This window comes from Oncorhynchus mykiss, chromosome 10 (assembly GCF_013265735.2).
Source record: "Oncorhynchus mykiss isolate Arlee chromosome 10, USDA_OmykA_1.1, whole genome shotgun sequence".
In the NCBI taxonomy this organism is placed as follows: domain Eukaryota; kingdom Metazoa; phylum Chordata; class Actinopteri; order Salmoniformes; family Salmonidae; genus Oncorhynchus; species Oncorhynchus mykiss.
In genome coordinates, this window is record NC_048574.1 from 83,566,659 (window position 1) to 83,587,709 (window position 21,051).

Sequence of the window (21,051 nt, forward strand, 5' to 3'; positions counted from 1 at the left end):
AAGTTATACTGTTACATGTATATATGAGGCATATGGACAGTAAACTACCCAGAAACAAACATTTATTGACAAAGAATTACAGCCCAGTCAGATCAGGGGTGTATTTATTAGTCGACCACCGTAGCATAACGTTTTGCAACAACAAAAAAACAAGCGTTTCTTTTGGACAAATTCAGGTTGGTTGAGTAAGAGTCCTGATCTAGGATCAGGTCTGTTTTCTAGTGAATACACCCCATGGTGTTCAATTTGGGTGTTACTGTCCCCATTCAACCATTAGGTTGGTACCCCAACACTGTTACTATCCATTCTACCATTAGGTTGGTACCCCAACACTGTTACTATCCATTCTACCATTAGGTTGGTACCCCAACACTGTTACTATCCATTCTACCATTAGGATGGTACCCCAACACTGTTACTATCCATTCTACCATTAGGTTGGTACCCCAACACTGTTACTATCCATTCTACCATTAGGTTAGTACCCCAACACTGTTACTATCCATTCTACCATTAGGTTGGTACCCCAACACTGTTACTATCCATTCTACCATTAGGTTGGTACCCCAACACTGTTACTATCCATTCTACCATTAGGTTGGTACCCCAACACTGTTACTATTCATTCTACCATTAGGTTGGTACCCCAACACTGTTACTATCCATTCTACCATTAGGTTGGTACCCCAACACTGTTACTATCCATTCTACCATTAGGTTGGTACCCCAACACTGTTACTATCCATTCGGTTGGTACCCCAACACTGTTACTATCCATTCTACCATTCGGTTGGTACCCCAACACTGATCTGAAGCTGTGACCAAAGATTGGGGTCCAGCTCCCCAAGAAGGTTGATCATCCTGGAACATGACTCAGTTCCTTTTCTCAACACCATGTCGATGATGTCACGTGCCTTCTCTGCCCTCTCAGCGATCACCTTCACTGACTCCATTTCCTCCTGGTGGATGACTGTGTGTTGCAGGAGTCTGTCCAGCAGTTCATTCAGGACAGGTCTTGATACTTGCTTGACAAACTCTGTCCGTACAGAACGCAGCTGCTGCTCAGCAGAACCAGTCAGACTGCTCTCAGCCGGACCTCCTGCCCCCGACACAGCACCTGAGAGAGTCAGGTTACAAAATAACTACATTTGTACATTTACATTTCAGTCATTTTGAAGCAGACACTTTCCTCCTTAAATAAAAGCAACCTGAAATAACAAGTATTGAGAAAAATATATTTTTTACAATGACGACCTGCATCACTGAACATATTTAAGGCCGGTTTCAAAGACATAGAAAAACAGATTGGGTCATTCAGAACCAGGTTAATCTACATCAAGTCCTGGAGGAGATGTCATTCAGAACCAGGTTAATCTACATCAAGTCCTGGAGGAGATGTCATTGGGTCATTCAGAACCAGGTTAATCTACATCAAGTTCTGGAGGAGATGTCATTGGGACATTCAGAACCAGGCTAATCTACATCAAGTCCTGGAGGAGATGTCATTGGGACATTCAGAACCAGGTTAATATACATCAAGTCCTGGAGCAGATGTCATTGTTCTTGAAGACAGTATTTTATAATCAGGACTAGTCCAGGTCCTACAGTAAACCATGTTGACTTGCCATTGGTTTGTACAGAGCATTCAGAAAGTATTCAGACCCCTTGACTTTGTCCACATTGTTACGTTACAGACTTGTTCTAAAATGGATTAAGTGTTTTTCCCTCATCGATCTACATACACAACACACCATAATGACATCACAATACCCCATAATGACATCACAATACCCCATAATGACATCACAATACCACATAATGACATCACAATACCACATAATGAAATTGAAAAACAGGTTTTTAGACTTGTTTACAAATAAACAAATACCTTATTTACATAAGTACGTAGACCCTTTGCTATGAGACTGGAAATTCAGCTCAGGTGCATCCTGTTTCCATTGATGTTTTTACAACTTGGAGTCCACTTGTGGTAAATAGAATTGATTGGTCATGTTTGGAAAGGCATACACCCGTCTATATAAGGACCCACAGTTGACAGTGCATGTCAGAGCAAAAACCAAGCCATGAGGTCGAAGGAATTGTCCGTAGAGCTCCGAGACAGGATTGTGTCGAGGCACAGATCTGGGGAAGGGTACCAAAACCTTTCTGCAGCATTGAAGGTCCCCACGAACACAGTGGCCTCCATCATTCTGAAATGGAAGAAGTTTGGAAACACCAAGACTCTTCCTGGCTGCACAGTCAAACTGACCAATCGGGGGAGAAGGGCCTCGGTCCGGGAGGTGACCAAGAACCCGATGGTCACTCTGACAGAGCTCTAGTGTTCCTCTGTGGAGATAGGAAAACCAAATCAGGTCTTTATGGTAGAGAGGCCAGACGGAAGCCACTCCTCAGTAAAAGGCACATGACAGCCTGCTTAGAGTTTGCAAAAAGGCACCTAAAACACAAAATTCTCTGGTATGATGAAACCAAGATTGAACTCTTTGGCCTGAATGCCAACTTGGCACCATCCCGACAGTGGTGGCAGCATCATGCTGTGGGGATGTTTTTCAGCGGCAGGGACTGGGAGACTAGTCAGGATTAAGGGAAAGATGAACGGAGAACAGTACAGAGATCCTTGATGAAAACGTGCTCAGGAGTCAAGGGGTCTGAATACTTTCTGAATGCATTGTAACTCATGTTTACTTACTTGTTGAACAGGTGTCAGTGATGTATTCATCTGAAAGATAAACAAAAATGAGGTTATATCACTCTAAATAGCATCTGGTACTAAAGTACAAAGTGATGATTGACATGTGCTCCTACATCGTGATACTTTCTCCTTCCATGCTGTCCTCTCATCATCACCGAATAACTCCATCTCAATGTCAATCCCTGTTATTTTCACAATCGCCTTGAAAAAGCTTGGTGTGGTGTCTCTTTGTATGAGATGAATCTTCTGGAGCGAGAGAGGGAGAGGGATTGCCAAAGCAATGTAAACATATGTTTCCCATGCCAACAAAGCCATTTGAATTTAATTGAGAGCGAGCGAGAAGGCGACAGCAAGAGAGAGAGAGAGCAATGGATAGACATGTTCTCATTCTACTGAAACAATGGATAGACGACATGTTCTCATTCTACTGAAACAATGGATAGACGACATGTTCTCATTCTACTGAAACAATGGATAGACGACATGTTCTCATTCTACTGAAACAATGGATAGACGACATGTTCTCATTCTACTGAAACAATGGCTAGACGACATGTTCTCATTCTACTGAAACAATGGCTAGACGACATGTTCTCATTCTACTGAAACAATGGCTAGACGACATGTTCTCATTCTACTGAAACAATGGCTAGACGACATGTTCTCATTCTACTGAAACAATGGCTAGACGACATGTTCTCATTCTACTGAAACAATGGCTAGACGACATGTTCTCATTCTACTGAAACAATGGCTAGACGACATGATCTCATTCTACTGAAACAATGGCTAGACGACATGATCTCATTCTACTGAAACAATGGCTAGACGACATGATCTCATTCTACTGAAACAATGGCTAGACGACATGATCTCATTCTACTGAAACAATGGCTAGACGACATGTTCTCATTCTACTGAAACAATGGCTAGACGACATGATCTCATTCTACTGAAACAATGGCTAGACGACATGATCTCATTCTACTGAAACAATGGCTAGACGACATGTTCTCATTCTACTGAAACAATGGCTAGACGACATGTTCTCATTCTACTGAAACAATGGCTAGACGACATGTTCTCATTCTACTGAAACAATGGCTAGACATGTTCTCATTCTACTGAAACAATGGATAGATGACATGTTCTCATTCTACTGAAACAATGGATAGACGACATGTTCTTATTCTACTGAAACAATGGATAGACGACATGTTCTCATTCTACTGAAACAATGGCTAGACGACATGTACTCATTCTACTGAAACAATGGATAGACGACATGTTCTTATTCTACTGAAACAATGGATAGACGACATGTTCTTATTCTACTGAAACAATGGATAGACGACATGTTCTTATTCTACTGAAACAATGGATAGACGACATGTTCTCATTCTACTGAAACAATGGCTAGACGACATGTTCTCATTCTACTGAAACAATGGATAGACGACATGTTCTTATTCTACTGAAACAATGGATAGACTACATGTTCTCATTCTACTGAAACAATGGATAGACGACATGTTCTCATTCTACTGAAACAATGGATAGACGACATGTTCTTATTCTACTGAAACAATGGATAGACGACATGTTCTTATTCTACTGAAACAATGGACAGACGACATGTTCTCATTCTACTGAAACAATGGCTAGACATGTTCTCATTCTACTGAAACAATGGACAGACATGTTCTCATTCTACTGAAACAATGGATAGACGACATGTTCTTATTCTACTGAAACAATGGACAGACATGTTCTCATTCTACTGAAACAATGGATAGACGACATGATCTCATTCTACTGAAACAATGGCTAGACGACATGATCTCATTCTACTGAAACAATGGCTAGACGACATGTTCTCATTCTACTGAAACAATGGCTAGACGACATGATCTCATTCTACTGAAACAATGGCTAGACGACATGATCTCATTCTACTGAAACAATGGCTAGACGACATGTTCTCATTCTACTGAAACAATGGCTAGACGACATGTTCTCATTCTACTGAAACAATGGCTAGACGACATGTTCTCATTCTACTGAAACAATGGCTAGACATGTTCTCATTCTACTGAAACAATGGATAGATGACATGTTCTCATTCTACTGAAACAATGGATAGACGACATGTTCTCATTCTACTGAAACAATGGATAGACGACATGTTCTTATTCTACTGAAACAATGGATAGACGACATGTTCTTATTCTACTGAAACAATGGATAGACGACATGTTCTTATTCTACTGAAACAATGGATAGACGACATGTTCTTATTCTACTGAAACAATGGATAGACGACATGTTCTCATTCTACTGAAACAATGGCTAGACGACATGTTCTCATTCTACTGAAACAATGGCTAGACGACATGTTCTCATTCTACTGAAACAATGGCTAGACATGTTCTCATTCTACTGAAATAATGGCTAGACGACATGTTCTTATTCTACTGAAACAATGGATAGACGACATGTTCTTATTCTACTGAAACAATGGATAGACAACATGTTCTTATTCTACTGAAACAATGGATAGACGACATGTTCTTATTCTACTGAAACAATGGATAGACAACATGTTCTTATTCTACTGAAACAATGGATAGACGACATGTTCTTATTCTACTGAAACAATGGATAGACGACATGTTCTCATTCTACTGAAACAATGGCTAGACGACATGTACTCATTCTACTGAAACAATGGATAGACGACATGTTCTTATTCTACTGAAACAATGGATAGACGACATGTTCTTATTCTACTGAAACAATGGATAGACGACATGTTCTTATTCTACTGAAACAATGGATAGACGACATGTTCTCATTCTACTGAAACAATGGCTAGACGACATGTTCTCATTCTACTGAAACAATGGATAGACGACATGTTCTTATTCTACTGAAACAATGGATAGACGACATGTTCTTATTCTACTGAAACAATGGATAGACGACATGTTCTTATTCTACTGAAACAATGGATAGACGACATGTTCTTATTCTACTGAAACAATGGCTAGACGACATGTTCTTATTCTACTGAAACAATGGATAGACGACATGTTCTCATTCTACTGAAACAATGGATAGACGACATGTTCTTATTCTACTGAAACAATGGATAGACGACATGTTCTTATTCTACTGAAACAATGGATAGACGACATGTTCTTATTCTACTGAAACAATGGATAGACTACATGTTCTCATTCTACTGAAACAATGGATAGACGACATGTTCTCATTCTACTGAAACAATGGATAGACGACATGTTCTTATTCTACTGAAACAATGGATAGACGACATGTTCTTATTCTACTGAAACAATGGACAGACGACATGTTCTCATTCTACTGAAACAATGGCTAGACATGTTCTCATTCTACTGAAACAATGGACAGACATGTTCTCATTCTACTGAAACAATGGATAGACGACATGTTCTTATTCTACTGAAACAATGGACAGACATGTTCTCATTCTACTGAAACAATGGATAGACGACATGTTCTCATTCTACTGAAACAATGGACAGACATGTTCTCATTCTACTGAAACAATGGACAGATGACATGTTCTCATTCTACTGAAACAATGGATAGACATGTTCTAATTCTACTGAGACTGTACCTGTGGATTGATGGAGGTAGAACAGGGAATGTTCAGTCTGAAGAAACTATATAGTTTGAAGGACTGCTCTGGTCTGGAGATGAGAATCCTTGAAGACCCGTGAGACTTCTCCTGTAGTTCCACCGCCTGTGAAACGAGGCACGGAATACCCAGCCAGTCAATGTACAGTCTTATTCAAACATTATTCAGAAAACTGGCAACACACTCAACTTAATGAGTCTCTGCTGCACCAGTGGTTAGTTAAGGTCATCTCTATAATAATGGTCCCTCACCTGTATTTGGCCGGGGTTCCAGGGGAACAGGTACAGGCGAGAAATTAATGTTTCCCCTTTCACTGTCAGATAGAGAATCAGCTCACAGTGGACATCTACGTTCCAAGACAGTAATCTCAGTATCAGAGCGATAGGTGAGAACTTGGGATGGAGAATCTTAACATGGAATCTGGTGACCTCATGCACTTCCTCTAAAGACACTCCATGTTCCTCTGCATGAAGAATCTTCATCTCATTCCTCAGGGAAGGGTTGGTCCCTGAACAACACAATACAAAGGAGACAGGAAGACAAATATTGTATTATTCATCCAACTAAAACAAAGAATATGCAGTACGAGATCACAGTAAACTCAAACTCCCAGAATAGTTAATTCATTAATTCAGGAAGTAAAACTCAGTTACATGGAAATGTCTTTCTGAACACTATTTCTATATGGTTTTACCTAAACAGACAAAGTGTGGCAGATGAACTTCCTCCAGTTCACCTAACTCCATAGTGATGTCCAGCAATGGACCACCTTGTGCGTACTGCATGTCTTTCAGAAGTTGACTGTAGGGTTCCCAGTTCCTGAAGTGATACTTCAGAATGACATCTCTCTCACACAGCCAGCGGAGCCCAGACACTGTGCACTCATAACTCCCTCTGGGTGTCCTGTGCCTTATGGCAACAACAAGATGTGGTAGAGAGGGTCAATGGTCAAATGGAGAGGTTGGATTAGAAGACTATTCCCAAAAGATAATGGGGAAATACACTAGCAATTGGAATGAAATGTTAAAAGTAGTTATTTTACCTGAACATTGTCACTCCCTGGACAGTGGAAGTCAAGGGTTCAATCTGAAGCCAGTGTGTGGAGTCCTGAACAAGGACAAGCATGTCAGTAATACATATGGGGCCTGTTTCCTGGACACAGATTGAGTCTAGTGCTGGACTCAATGGAAGTTTCAATAGAAAGTTCTTTAAGGTCCAGGACTATACTTAATCTGTGTCTGGGAAACTGGCCCATTAACCAAAGTAACTCATCTAATGTATTTATTCAATGTTACATGAAATGCTGGTTATTTATCAATTAAACTGTATTGACAAAATATGACACCAGCTAAAATCCTGCATGACTACAAGCAGAACACAGGACTGCCTATATCCCAGTATGAATGCTTGGTCAGTACACACCTGGCTTTGAGACTGTGTTTATATTACTAAAGCAGAACACAGGACTGTCTATATCCCAGTATGAATGGTTGGTCAGTACACACCTGGCTTTGAGACTGTGTTTATATTACTAAAGCAGAACACAGGACTGTCTATATCCCAGTATGAATGGTTGGTCAGTACACACCTGGCTTTGAGACTGTGTTTATATTACTAAAGCAGAACACAGGATTGTCTATATCCCAGTATGAATGGTTGGTCACTACACACCTGGCTTTGAAACTGTGCCGGACTCTTGCTGTTTTCAACCCTCTAGAGACAGCAGGAGCGGTAGAGATACTCTGAATGATCGGCTATGAAAAGCCAACTGACATTTACTCCTGAGGTGCTGACCTGTTGCACCCTCGACATCCACTGTGATTATTATTATTATTTGACCCTGCTGGTCATTTATGAACATTTGAACATCTTGGCCATGTTCTGTTATAATGCACAGCCAGAAGAGGACTGGCCACCCCTCATAGCCTGGTTCCTCTCTAGGTTTCTTCCTAGGTTCTGGCCTTTCTAGGGAGTTTTTCCTAGCCACCGTGCTTCTACACCTGCATTGCTTGCTGTTTGGGGTTTTAGGCTGGGTTTCTGTATAGCACTTTGAGATATCAGCTGATGTAAGAAGGGTTTTACAAATACATTTGATGTAAAAGTAAGAACTGAGATTATGACTTACCTCAACATGGTCACAAGTCTTACAGCTCTGAGGAATCACTGAAGTCAAAAGTAGTTCATTAAAATGGACAATCTTATTGTAATAAACATGAATCTAAGTTAGCAACAGTCTCAGAATGTACACTCATTATATTAACATACCCTAATCTGACATTAGTGTTATATTAATGAATGGTTGTGGAAGCAGGAAACATCGTTCTGGTCCATGTTTTATAGATGTTGGGGGCCTGATTTCTGCTAGATATTAGGATGAGAGTTTATTGGTAGAGTCAGATAAATGTATGTTGTACGAGCAGCACCACAGATATTGTGATGAGCAAGATGCCCGACTTCTCTCTCACACAGTCACACGCAGTATCTGTCCATGTGCGTGGGTCTTCTTTACTCTCTTACAACGTGGTAGCCACGGGACCAAAACAGTGGTCTAGCCTTGCGCTCCAAAGCTCTTAGTTTTTGCAGAAATTCACCCGCTATACCAGCCTTTCTTAATTAAAGTATGGGTCGCGGCGTGTCTGAATAAATGTACAATTATTTAATGAATTACTGGAATCTGCCAAGTGCATCTGCGCTTTCTGCCTTTTAGCAGCGATCTGTGCTCAGTTTGGCAGCTGGGTGAGTAGGAGAGGGAGATGCCCGTGTGCTTCGCGGTTCACCGGATATTTTTTTCTGCGGTTTTCTTGAACATCACTCCGCGACAACATCGTTCAGCAGCGGATGAGGCCCTGTTAGCCACTGATTTGTTATACCCACTCAGCATCACTCACCAAATGGACTCATACCAGCCACAAGTTCAGAATGAGCTCCAATGGTCATAAAACGCAAATACAGGGATGAGTTTCTCTCTCTTTCATACAAACTTTGAGAAATAACGAAGAGCACCCCACTGTCTGTTTTGTGCAGGGAATTTGCGTTAGTAATGAGTATCTCAAAACAGACAAATGAATTCAAAACGACACGTCCTGACCAAACATCCGCAACATGATGGTAAACCCATTGACTTCCTTCAGAACAAGGCAGAATACTTCAGGAAACAGTGCGACGGTGGAAAACTAAGTCACCTAGCAAGGCATTGTTGTCATTTTTACAACCGGTGATGATAAGCAGAAATAAGGGAGTACTAACTCTCATAGTAGAAGATGTGCGTTTCTCTTTCAAACAATCCCCTGGCCTTGTACACAGCTAATAGCTAAAATTAGCCAAAGCAAGCTAACTAGTTACGGATGGTGCAACCCTTAGTAACAGTACAGATTAATATAAAAAATGATCAGGCCTACTGTACATCTTACTGTAGAAATTATTGTTTTAAACTAGTCTTGGTTGGAACTGTTGCTGTTCAAATACAAGTAATAATTTGTATTCTGAACTGGAATAAACTGATTTGAAAGGAAGATTATTTTTTTGAGGCAAACAGTCATCGACAGCAGGAAGCGGTCTCCTGCCTGACTGAGGAAACAGTAGAGGTTCTGGTCCAGTTTGGCTCCACATACCTACGTGGTGAGTCAGGGTTCTGAACTCTGACATACTTAAAAACACAAGTACAGAAACAGTCTCAAGGTTGAGTATGACCTCAGTGTTGCACTGTTAAACACGGAGCCCAGAACAGACCTGCTTGTTGAAAACATCAACAAGACACACACCTCTCATTAGGACTGTGTGTGTGTTTTCTAGTCTACACCTGTGTGATGTGTGATCAATCAGTTTATTCCGGTTCAGAATGAAAATGATTTATTGTATTTTAGCAGCAAACAGTACCAACCTAGACAGATATGTAAGAGTGTTTTAAATGGGGGAAAATTAACATTAAAATATATTTATATGGGTATTTCATTGAATTGTTATTTGTTTTAGGTGTAACGGATGTGAAACGGCTAGCTTAGTTAGCAGTGTGCGCTAAATAGCGTTTCAATCGGTGACGTCACTTGCTCTGAGACCTTGAAGTAGTAGTTCCCCTTGCTCTGCAAGGGCCGCGGCTTTTGTGGAGCGATGGGTAACGATGCTTCGAGGGTGACTGTCGATGTGTGCAGAAGGTCCCTGGTTCGCGCCCAGGTATGGGCGAGGGGACCGTCTAAAGTTATACTGTTACATAGGCATAAGGGCAATGAAATGTACCGATATTTACGTATAGTTGCATATTTTCCTAAGCTTGGGTCCCAGGAAAAACACAATCTGTAATTTGGGTCCCAGGCTGAAAAAGTTTAAGAACCCCTGCACTATGTTGTTTACGTTGTGCATCTACGTCATATTGCGGTCTCTACCTTTAAGTTTGTTTTGACCAAATAGATCATGATTGTGCTCCTTGTCTGGGACTCAAGTATAATGAACGCTTTAATCATATTTTGATGTAAAAACAATTATCAGTTAACTCACATTTCTCAGGTCCAGGCTTGATACAACTCTCTCCACCATGGTCTCTGGTTTTCTCACGTCCAGGCTTGATACAACTCTCTCCACCATGGTCTCTGGTGTCCTCAGGTCCAGGTTTGATCCAACTCTCTCCACCATGGTCTCTGGTGTTGGTAAAGCAGAAGGATAGACTGTGAATAAACTAAATACAACTTATAAAGGCTTGATATAGCATACATACAGTCTTCATAAGCAGTACAAAGTATGTATAAAGGGTGACAGAACATCTCCCTATGTAGGGTGCATTGTCAAATGTGACATAACATACTATGTCAACTTCAAAATGTGGTCCTGTGTAGCTCAGTTCAAAGAGCACGGTGCTTGAAATGTCAGGGTTGTGGGTTCGACTCCCACCGGGGAAGAGCATATGCTAAATTATGTAAATGTGACATAACCCCCCTATGTCAATTTTGATAAAAGCAATACTGATGGTGACATTGCTTATCTTGATGAAAGCCCCTAGAGATGTGAAGTCACCAGGTATCATGAGATACACACACACACACACACACACACACACCCCCCCCCCCCTCAAAACACTGCACTGGGCTTCTGACACAAAATTGAGACCTACACGTGAGTTTGACTGACATTACAGTGAGGCTGTCCTATTCAACAGGTTCTGATGCCCTCTAGTGGTTAGAGTGAGACTGACATTACAGTGAGGCTGTTCACTGTATGGGATTCTCTACTTTCTCTGTTCTGATCATTCACTGTATGGAATTCTCTACTTGACATTGTCTCTGCTCATTCACTGTATGGGATTCTCTAGTTTACATAGTCTCTGTTCTACTCATTCACTGTCCAGAGAACAGACCACTCTGGTGATTTCAGTGATGAATGTTAAAAAATGTAAGTTAGATCTCAATCCATGTCTACAAGATCACATACTGATAGTATTCTACAGAACCCAATATACACTACCGGTCAAAAGATTTAGAACATCTACTCACTATTTTTTACTATTTTCTACATTGTAGAATAATAGTGAAGACATCAAAACTATGAAATAACACATATGGAATCATGTAGTAACCAAAAAAGTGTTAAACAAATCAAAAAATATTTAATATTTGAGATTCTTCAAATAGCCACCCTTTGCCTTGATGACAGCTTTGCACACTCTTGGCATTCTCCCGGCCCTGCATCTCAGTGCTAGAGGCATCACTGCAGACCCTGGTTCGATTCCAGGCTGTATCACAACCGGCCGTGATTGGGAGTCCCATAGTACAGTGTACAATTGGCAGTCATTGTAAATAACAATTTGTTCTTAACTGACTTGCCTAGTTAAATAAACACACACATATACACATATATATATTTATATACATACACATACATACATACATACACACATATACATAGTGGTTAGAGCGTTGGACTAGTAACCGGAAGGTTGTGAGTTCAAACCCCCGAGCTGACAAGGTACAAATCTGTCGTTCTGCCCCTGAACAGGCAGTTAACCCACTGTTCCCAGGCCGTCATTGAAAATAAGAATTTGTTCTTAACTGACTTGCCTAGTTAAATAAAGGTTAAAAAAAAAAAAAAAAAAAAAAAAAAAATACATGCATAAATTATCTATGGGATTATAACGGATGACAGAACCCTGTGAGTTTGTATTCTGAATTTCATGGTCGCACATTGAGATTCATGGTTACAAGTACGATTCCTCTTCGCTACTTCCTGAGATTTGATTGATGGAACAATCCAGCCAATGGTTGCAACAATATGTGGCTGTGGTTTTGGCTGATTGGTCAGGAGTAAAAAAAAGGTCCTACCCACAAAGCAACTGAAACCATTTTTACAGAAATCTCTTTCTATTAACTTACTAAACTGTTTACAAGTTTACGAATCTCTTGGTTTTGTGACACTGACAGAACTCTGAGCGTGCACAGATAAAACATCTGCAAATGTATTTTGATTCACAGCAGAATATTCATACTAGTAAATGGGCCTGTAGTAATTCTGAAAATAAATTATTCTTGCAAATCGTATTGAGCGTATTCAACTGTCAAGTTATAAGTTTGCGACGACCATTATTCAATTTTACACGACAAGGCCTCCCGAGTGGCGCAGTGGTTTAGAGATTCTGGGTTCGAGTCCAGGCCCGGTCTCAGCCGACCACAACCCGGGAGACTCATGGGGTGGCGCACAATTGGCTCAGCGTCGTCCAGGTTAGGGAGGGTTTGGCCGGCAAGGATGTCCGTGTCCCATTGCGCACTAGCAACTCCTGCGGCGGGGCGGGTGCAGTGCACGCTGACACGGTCGCCAGGTGTACGGTGTTTCCTCCGACATGTTGGTGTCAAAAAGCAGTGCGGCTTGGCTGGGTTGTGATTTCGGAGGACGCACGACTCTCGGCCTTCGCCTCTCCAGAGTCTGTACGGGAGTTGCAGCGATGAGACAAGACTGTAACTACCAATTGGATACCACGAAAAAGGGGTGAAAAACAACAACACAACATGATACAAGATTGTGAAATTTAATTACAGATTTGTGAATCGTAATTGCAACCACGAATCTCAATGTGTGACGACAAACTCACAGGGTTTTGTCATCATGGAAATATGTGGGATTGGATAGAAACCTAGCTTGTTACCAGTTGGATAGAAACCTAGCTTGTTACCAGTTGGATAGAAACCATAGCTTGTTACCAGTTGGATAGAAACCTAGCCTGTTACCAGTTGGATAGAAACCTAGCCTGTTACCAGTTGGATAGAAACCTAGCTTGTTACCAGTTGGATAGAGACCTAGCTTGTTACCAGTTGGATAGAAACCTAGCTTGTTACCAGTTGGATAGAAACCTAGCCTGTTACCAGTTGGATAGAAACCTAGCTTGTTACCAGTTGGATAGAAACCTAGCTTGTTACCAGTTGGATAGAAACCTAGCCTGTTACCAGTTGGATAGAAACCTAGCCTGTTACCAGTTGGATAGAAACCTAGCCTGTTACCAGTTGGATAGAAACCTAGCTTGTTACCATACCAGTTGGATAGAAACCTAGCTTGTTAAAATACCAGTTGGATAGAAACCTAGCTTGTTAAAATACCAGTTGGATAGAAACCTAGCTTGTTACCAGTTGGATAGAAACCTAGCTTGTTACCAGTTGGATAGAAACCTAGCTTGTTACCAGTTGGATAGAAACCTAGCTTGTTACCAGTTGGATAGAGACCTAGCTTGTTACCAGTTGTATAGAAACCTAGCCTGTTACCAGTTGGATAGAAACCTAGCCTGTTACCAGTTGGATAGAAACCTAGCTTGTTACCAGTTGGATAGAAACCTAGCTTGTTACCAGTTGGATAGAAACCTAGCCTGTTACCAGTTGGATAGAAACCTAGCCTGTTACCATACCAGTTGGATAGAAACCTAGCTTGTTACCAGTTGGATAGAAACCTAGCCTGTTACCATACCAGTTGGACAGAACTCTAGCCTGTTACCATACCAGTTGGATAGAAACCTAGCCTGTTACCATACCAGTTGGATAGAAACCTAGCCTGTTACCATACCAGTTGGATAGAAACCTAGCCTGTTACCATACCAGATGGACAGAAACCTAGCCTGTTACCATACCAGTTGGATAGAAACCTAGCCTGTTACCATACCAGTTGGACAGAACTCTAGCTTGTTACCAGTTGTATAGAAACCTAGCCTGTTACCAGTTGGATAGAAACCTAGCTTGTTACCAGTTGGATAGAAACGTAGCCTGTTACCATACCAGTTGGATAGAAACCTAGCCTGTTACCAGTTGGATAGAAACCTAGCCTGTTACCAGTTGGATAGAAACCTAGCCTGTTACCAGTTGGATAGAAACCTAGCCTGTTACCATACCAGTTGGATAGAAACCTAGCCTGTTACCAGTTGGATAGAAACCTAGCCTGTTAACAGATGGATAGAAACCTAGCCTGTTACCAGTTGGATAGAAACCTAGCTTGTGTTTGCAGTTGGTCCTAGGATTTTTTTTTACTTAATGATATAGGCCTACATGTTATGTAATTTGGAAACACTTCCCTTCAAATTAGTTGTATATCTTTAAAATAACTATATTTACAATTTCTCTCTTACCTCTTAGAACTGGTGTCTTGAGGCAGACTCTTTTTAGTGGGTGTGGCCCCTTCCTCTCGGTCAGAATACTTCCTCTTAGAGGCAGTGCCTCTCTTCTCGCTCTCCCCAGAGAGATTCATTTCAGAGGCAGTGGTCCCCTCCTCTATCTCCCCACAGAGACTCATCAGCTATCTGGATTTGGGTGAATGAGAAATGGGGAGGCAAGTTGCTATTGGGAGGGGTGCAGGGCTGTGGACCGGGGTTGGGGTAGCCAGGTGGAAAGCATGGCCAGCCGTAGAAAAATGCTTTTTGACATTCTCAATTATCACGGATTTATCGGTGGTGACAGTGTTTCCTAGCCTCAGTGCAGTGGGCAGCTGGGAGGAGGTGCTCTTATTCTCCACAGACTTTAGTGTCCCAGAACTTTTTGGAGTTTGTGCTACAGGATGCAAATTTCTGTTTGAAAAAGCTAGCCTTTGCTTTCCTAACTGCCTGTGTGTATTGGATCCTAACTTCCCTGAAAAGTTGCATATCGCGGGGGCTATTCGATGCTAATGCAGAATGCCACAGGATGTTTTTGTGCTGGTCAAGAGCAGTCAGGTCTGGATTGAACCAAGGGCTATATCTGTTCCTGGTTCTACATTTTTTTGAATGGGGCATGCTTATTTAAGATGGTGAGGAAAACACTTTTAAAGAATAACCAGGCATCCTCTACTGACAGAATGAGATCAATATCCTTCCAGAATACCCGGGCCAGGTCGATTAGAAAGGCCTGCTCGCTGAAGTGTTCTAGGGAGCGTTTGACAGTGATGAGGGGTGGTCGTTTGACCGCAGACCCATTACGGATGCAGGCAATGAGGCACCGACAGAGATGGCCGCCTCGCTTCTCTTCTCGTTCCTAGGAAACTATGCAGTATTTGTTTTTTTTTTATGTGTTATTTCTTACATTGTTACCCCAGGTAATCTTAGGTTTTTATCACACACAGTCGGGAGGAACTATTGGATATAAGAGCAACGTCAACTCACCATCATTACGACCAGGAATATGACTTTCCAAAAGCGGATCTTGTGTTTTGCCCACTACCCAGGACAATGGATCGGATCCCAGCCAACGTCGCTGTAAAAGGGGCAGACGGAGCGGTCTTCTGGTCAGGCTCCGTAGACGGGCACATCGCGCACCGCTCCCGAGCATTCTTCTCGCCAATGTCCAGTCTCTTGACAACAAGGTAGATGAAATCCGTGGGGAGCATTCCAGAGAGACATTAGAGACTGTAACGTTCTTTGTTTCACGGAAACATGGCTCACTGGAGAGACTCTATCGGAGTCGGTACAGCCAGCTGGTTTCTTCATGCATTGCGCTGACAGAAACAAGCATCTTTCTGGTAAGAAGAAGGGCGGGGGTGTATGCCTTATATGATTAACAAGATGTGGTGTGATCATAACAACATACAGGAACTCAAGTCCTTCTGTTCACCTGACTTAGAATTCCTCACAATCAAATGCCAACCGCATTATCTACCTACAGAATTCCCGTTGATTATAAACACAGCCGCATATATCCCCCCCAAGCAGATGGCCCTGAACGAACTTCATTTAACTCTATGTAAACTGGAAACCACATATCCTGAGGCTGCATTTATTGTAGCTGTGTATTTTAACAAGGCTAATCTGAAAACAAGGCTCCCTAAATTCTACAGTGGTAGGCTTGATTACCAACAACGACGAGACGGCCTACAAGGAGGAGGTGAGGGCCCTCGGAGTGTGGTGTCAGGAAAATAACCTCACACTCAACGTCAACAAAACAAAGGAGATGATCTTGGACTTCAGGAAACAGCAGAGGGAGCATCCCCCTATCCACATCGACGGGACAGTAGAACGTTTTAAGTTCCTCAGCGTACACATCACGGACAAACTGAAATGGTCCAACCACACAGGTGTATCATAGGGCCATTATCTCAGGTGTATCATAGGGCCATTATCTCATCATTATCTCAGGTGTATCATAGGACCATCATCACATCATTGATTGTGGATTTCAGGAAACAGCAGAGGGAACACCCCCCTATCCACATCGATGGAACAGTAGTGGAGAGGGTAGTACGTTTTAAGTTCCTCGGCGTACACATCACAGACAAACTGAATTGGTCCACCCACACAGACAGCATCGTGAAGAAGGCGCAGCAGCGCCTCTTCAACCTCAGGAGGCTGAAGAAATTTGGCTTGTCACCAAAAAACACTCACAAACTTCTACAGATGCACAATCGAGAGCATCCTGTCAGGCTGTATCACCGCCTGGTACAGCAACTGCTCCGCCCATAACCGTAAGGCTCTCCAGAGGTTAGGGAGGTCTGCACAACGCATCACCGGGGGCAAACTACCTGCCCTCCAGGACACCTACACCACCCGATGTCACAGGAAGGCCAAAAAGATCATCAAGGACAACAACCACCCAAGCCACTGCCTGTTCACCCCACTATCATCCAGAAGGCGAGGTCAGGACAGGTGCATCAAAGCTGGGACCGAGAGACTGAAAAACAGCTTCTATTTCAAGGCCATCAGACTGTTAAACAGCCATCCCGAACATTGAGTGGCTGCTCTCAACATACTGACTCAACTCCAGCCACTTTAATAATGGAAAAATTGATGTGATAAATGTATCACTCTACACTTTAAACAATGCCACTTATATAAGTTTACATACCCTACATTACTCATCTCATATGTATATACTGTACTCTATACCATCTACTGCATCTTATTTATGCCATTCTATACCATCACTCATTCATATATTTTTTTATGTACATATTCTTATTTATTCCTTTACACTTGTGTGTATAAGGTAATTGTTGTGAAATTGTTAGGTTAGATTACTCGTCCGTGAGAGACTTGTTTCTGGAAAGGTGGATTTTTAAAAGTAGAAGCTCAAATAGTTTGGTCACAAACCTGGATAGTTTGGCAGAACTCTGCAGGCTAACTCCGCCCCTTTGGCAGTTCTATTTTTGTCGGGAAATAGTTAGGGACGGAAATGTCAGGCGTGGCTGGGTTGTGATTACGGAGAACGCACGACTCTCGGGATTCGCTTCTCCGGAGTCCGTACGGGAGATACAGCGATGAGACAAGACTAACTACCAATTGGATGCAACGAAATTGGGGAGAGAAAACAATTGGTGCATTTTTACATTTTATTTAAATAAATTATGATCAAGATCATGTGCAGCCAATCGCCCATACCCTACCTCATAGCCCCATACCCTACCTCATAGCCCTGTAGCCTATAATATAACATCATCAATATGAATCAGCATCAATGTAAGGAAGCCTAAACATATCATTATTGAAAGTTGAAATCAGTAATGTAATAATATAAGAATTGTGCGGATGTCTTACATGTCTTACACCCTACACCCTAAATCACCTTTCTCTGTGATGGCCTAACTTCTCCAAAAACACGTCTCTACATAACATTGTATAAGAAAGCTTTACAAACCTCAGAAACATGTTTTCTTCGGCCGATGGTGTCCATTTATTCATCTACTTCCTTATAAATGTACTTCCTGTTTCAACACAGTGGGCGGGTTTAACACGTATAAGTTTATTTTATATATTCATATTTATGTCATGTAAAGTCTCCATACACTTCATGTAAGTATTCAGCCCATATAATGTGATTTTCTGGTAAAAGTGGATTTATATTTTATTTCAGGATTTGATTGAGTGATGTTTTGCAGTGCTACCAGGAGAGGGCAGAGTGACAACCAGGTTTGGCAGGAGGACACTAGACGGTCATTTCTCTGTTGTTGTGGTAACATGATAGGATGGGTTGTTGGTTAGGAATAGATAACAGAGCCACGGTTGGACACTTCAGAATACAGCCATGGTTGGAGGAGTCAGCCGGGAGTGGATAGCTGTATCGGCCACTGTTGGATAGCTCAGCCGTAGCTGCATACTAGAGTCATGTTCGGAAAATAGAGGCGTGGTGGAATGTACCAGTCAGCTATGATTGGATAGCTAAGGTAGCTCCGCCCCGTTCATAGTCCCAGACCCAAAACGCTCTCAGTCTGTCAGCGACCGTGCAAGAGTGAACATCTCCCGTAACTATTATTTATAAAATTGTCAAAGCTTGAAGATGGTTCGGTTATTTCCATCCCAGGCCGAAACCGTATCTATGTATGCTCATGTGTACAATGCGCTTTGATGAATTAAAACAGAAACATACCAACCAGAATATAGTAATGTCTTTATTTTCACATTTCAAAATTATATATCCTCGGTCATGGACAGTATATACATTTAAGAAAGCAGAGTATGACAATATGAAACAGCACAAGTCTTATCTGTAGTCAATTTCCATGGGCTTTCCCTACATGAACTTGGCGCCTATCCAGCTCTCGAGATTCATTGTTGGTTAGGAATGGATAATAGAGCCACGGTTGGACACTTCAGAATACAGCCATGGTTGGAGGAGTCAGCCGGGAGTGGATAGCTGTATCGGCCACTGTTGGATGGCTCAGCCGTAGCTGCATACTAGAGTCATGTTCGGAAAATAGAGGCGTGGTGGAATGTACCAGTCAGCTATGATTGGATAGCTACGGTAGCTCCGCCCCGTTCATAGTCCCAGAACCAAAACGCTCTCAGTCTGTCAGCGACCGTGCAAGAGTGAACATCTCCCGTGACTGTTATTTCTAAACTTGTCAAAGCTTGAAATCGGTTCACTCATTTCCATCCCAGCCCGAAACCGTATCTGCAGAACAGCACTTTTTTTTAGGAGCTTTGATATTCTTATATTGTTACGGTACTTTTTGATACTGTTTGTAAGTATCCATGTTATGCACTGAATTTGTAATTGTATTTGAATTTGAAATTAAACTAAAAATTATTTTTCAAAAAAATATGTAAAAAAATCTATGTATGCTTATGTGTACAACGTGGTGCTTTGTTGAATAAAACGGAAACAAACCAACCAGAATATAGTCATGTCTTTAATTTCACATTTCAATATTATATCACCTCGTTCATGGAGGTAATAGACATTTAGGGAGGCAGAGTATGACAGTGTGAAAACGTAACAATGTAAAACAAAAAAAGAACAAGTTTAATGTGTACTCAATTTCCAGGGGCTTCCTCTACGCGAAGCAGAGCCGTCCTGAGCCTCCACTACAGGAACTCAGTGCCAGAGTGAACTTCTCCCCTGGCTACTATTTCAAAGTTGTCAAAGCTTCAAGTCGTTTGACTCATTTCGATCTAAGCCCGAAACTGAGAAGTGCCAGGGGCTTTCCCTACATGAATTTGGCGCCTCTCCAGCTCTCGAGATTCATTGTTGGTTAGGAATAGATAACAGAGCCACGGTTGGACACTTCAGAATACAGCCATGGTTGGAGGAGTCAGCCGGGAGTGGATAGCTGTATCGGCCACTGTTGGATAGCTCAGCCGTAGCTGCATACCAGAGTCATGTTCGGAAAATAGAGGCGTGGTGGAATGTACCAGTCAGCTATGATTGGATAGCTACGGTAGCTCCGCCCCGTTCATAGTCCCTGACCCAAAACACTCTCAGTCTGTCAGCGACCGTGCAAGAGTGAACATCTCCCGTGACTGTTATTTCTAAACCATGCTGATCATTTATGAACATTTGAACATCTTGGCCATGTTCTGTTATAATCTCCACCCGGCACAGCCAGAAGAGGACTGGCCATCCCACATATGCTCTCTCTAATTCTCTCTTTCTTTCTCTCTCTCGGAGGACCTGAGCCCTAGGACCATGCCCCAGGAATACCTGACATGATGACTCCTTGCTGTCCCCAGTCCACCTGACTGTGCTGCTGCTCCAGTTTCAACTATTCTGCCTTATTATTATTCGACCATGCTGGTCATTTATGAACATTTGAACATCTTGACCATGTTTTGTTATAATCTCCACCCGGCACAGCCAGAAGAGGACTGGCCACCCCACATAGCCTGGTTCCTCTCTAGGTTTCTTCCTAGGTTTTGGCCTTTCTAGGGAGTTTTTCCTAGCCACCGTGCTTCTTCACCTGCATTGCTTGCTGTTTGGGGTTTTAGGCTGGGTTTCTGTACAGCACTTTGAGATATCAGCTGATG

The 21,051-nt window shown here is 42.0% G+C and overlaps 1 protein-coding gene across 4 annotated transcripts; it reads right to left on the reverse strand.

Annotated features, from left to right (window-relative positions):
• Window positions 1-684: 684 nt before the first annotated feature.
• Window positions 685-20,556, reverse strand: LOC110512945 (NACHT, LRR and PYD domains-containing protein 1 homolog). Of its 4 annotated transcripts, none has more exons than XM_036934284.1 (11): window positions 18,446-20,556; window positions 14,977-15,147; window positions 10,884-11,023; window positions 8,518-8,555; window positions 7,435-7,499; window positions 7,087-7,301; window positions 6,644-6,900; window positions 6,372-6,497; window positions 2,824-2,953; window positions 2,708-2,737; window positions 685-1,117 (listed from the first exon to the last, which is right to left on the reverse strand). In XM_036934284.1, the coding sequence occupies exons 2-11, from the start codon at window positions 15,138-15,140 to the stop codon at window positions 780-782; spliced, it is 1,503 nt and encodes a 500-aa protein (XP_036790179.1). In that variant the 5' UTR covers window positions 15,141-15,147; window positions 18,446-20,556; the 3' UTR covers window positions 685-779. The 4 variants fall into 4 exon arrangements, with proteins under 4 accessions (XP_036790179.1, XP_036790176.1, XP_036790178.1 ...); XM_036934281.1 differs by having other exon boundaries at window positions 2,824-2,956; XM_036934283.1 differs by lacking the exon at window positions 18,446-20,556 and adding an exon at window positions 15,982-16,064 and having other exon boundaries at window positions 2,824-2,956.
• Between the last annotated feature and the right edge of the window lie 495 nt (window positions 20,557-21,051).

Coding starts and splice junctions, on each gene's coding strand:
- LOC110512945 (XM_036934281.1), bottom strand. CDS start 15,140: ATGAGTCTCTGTGGGGAGATAGAGGAGGGGACCACTGCCTCTGAAATG. Junction 8,556..10,883: donor CAAGCCTGGACCTGAGAAAT/GTGAGTTAACTG, acceptor TTTTGACTTCAG/TGATTCCTCAGAGCTGTAAG. Junction 7,500..8,517: donor AGACTTGTGACCATGTTGAG/GTAAGTCATAAT, acceptor GTCCTTGTTCAG/GACTCCACACACTGGCTTCA.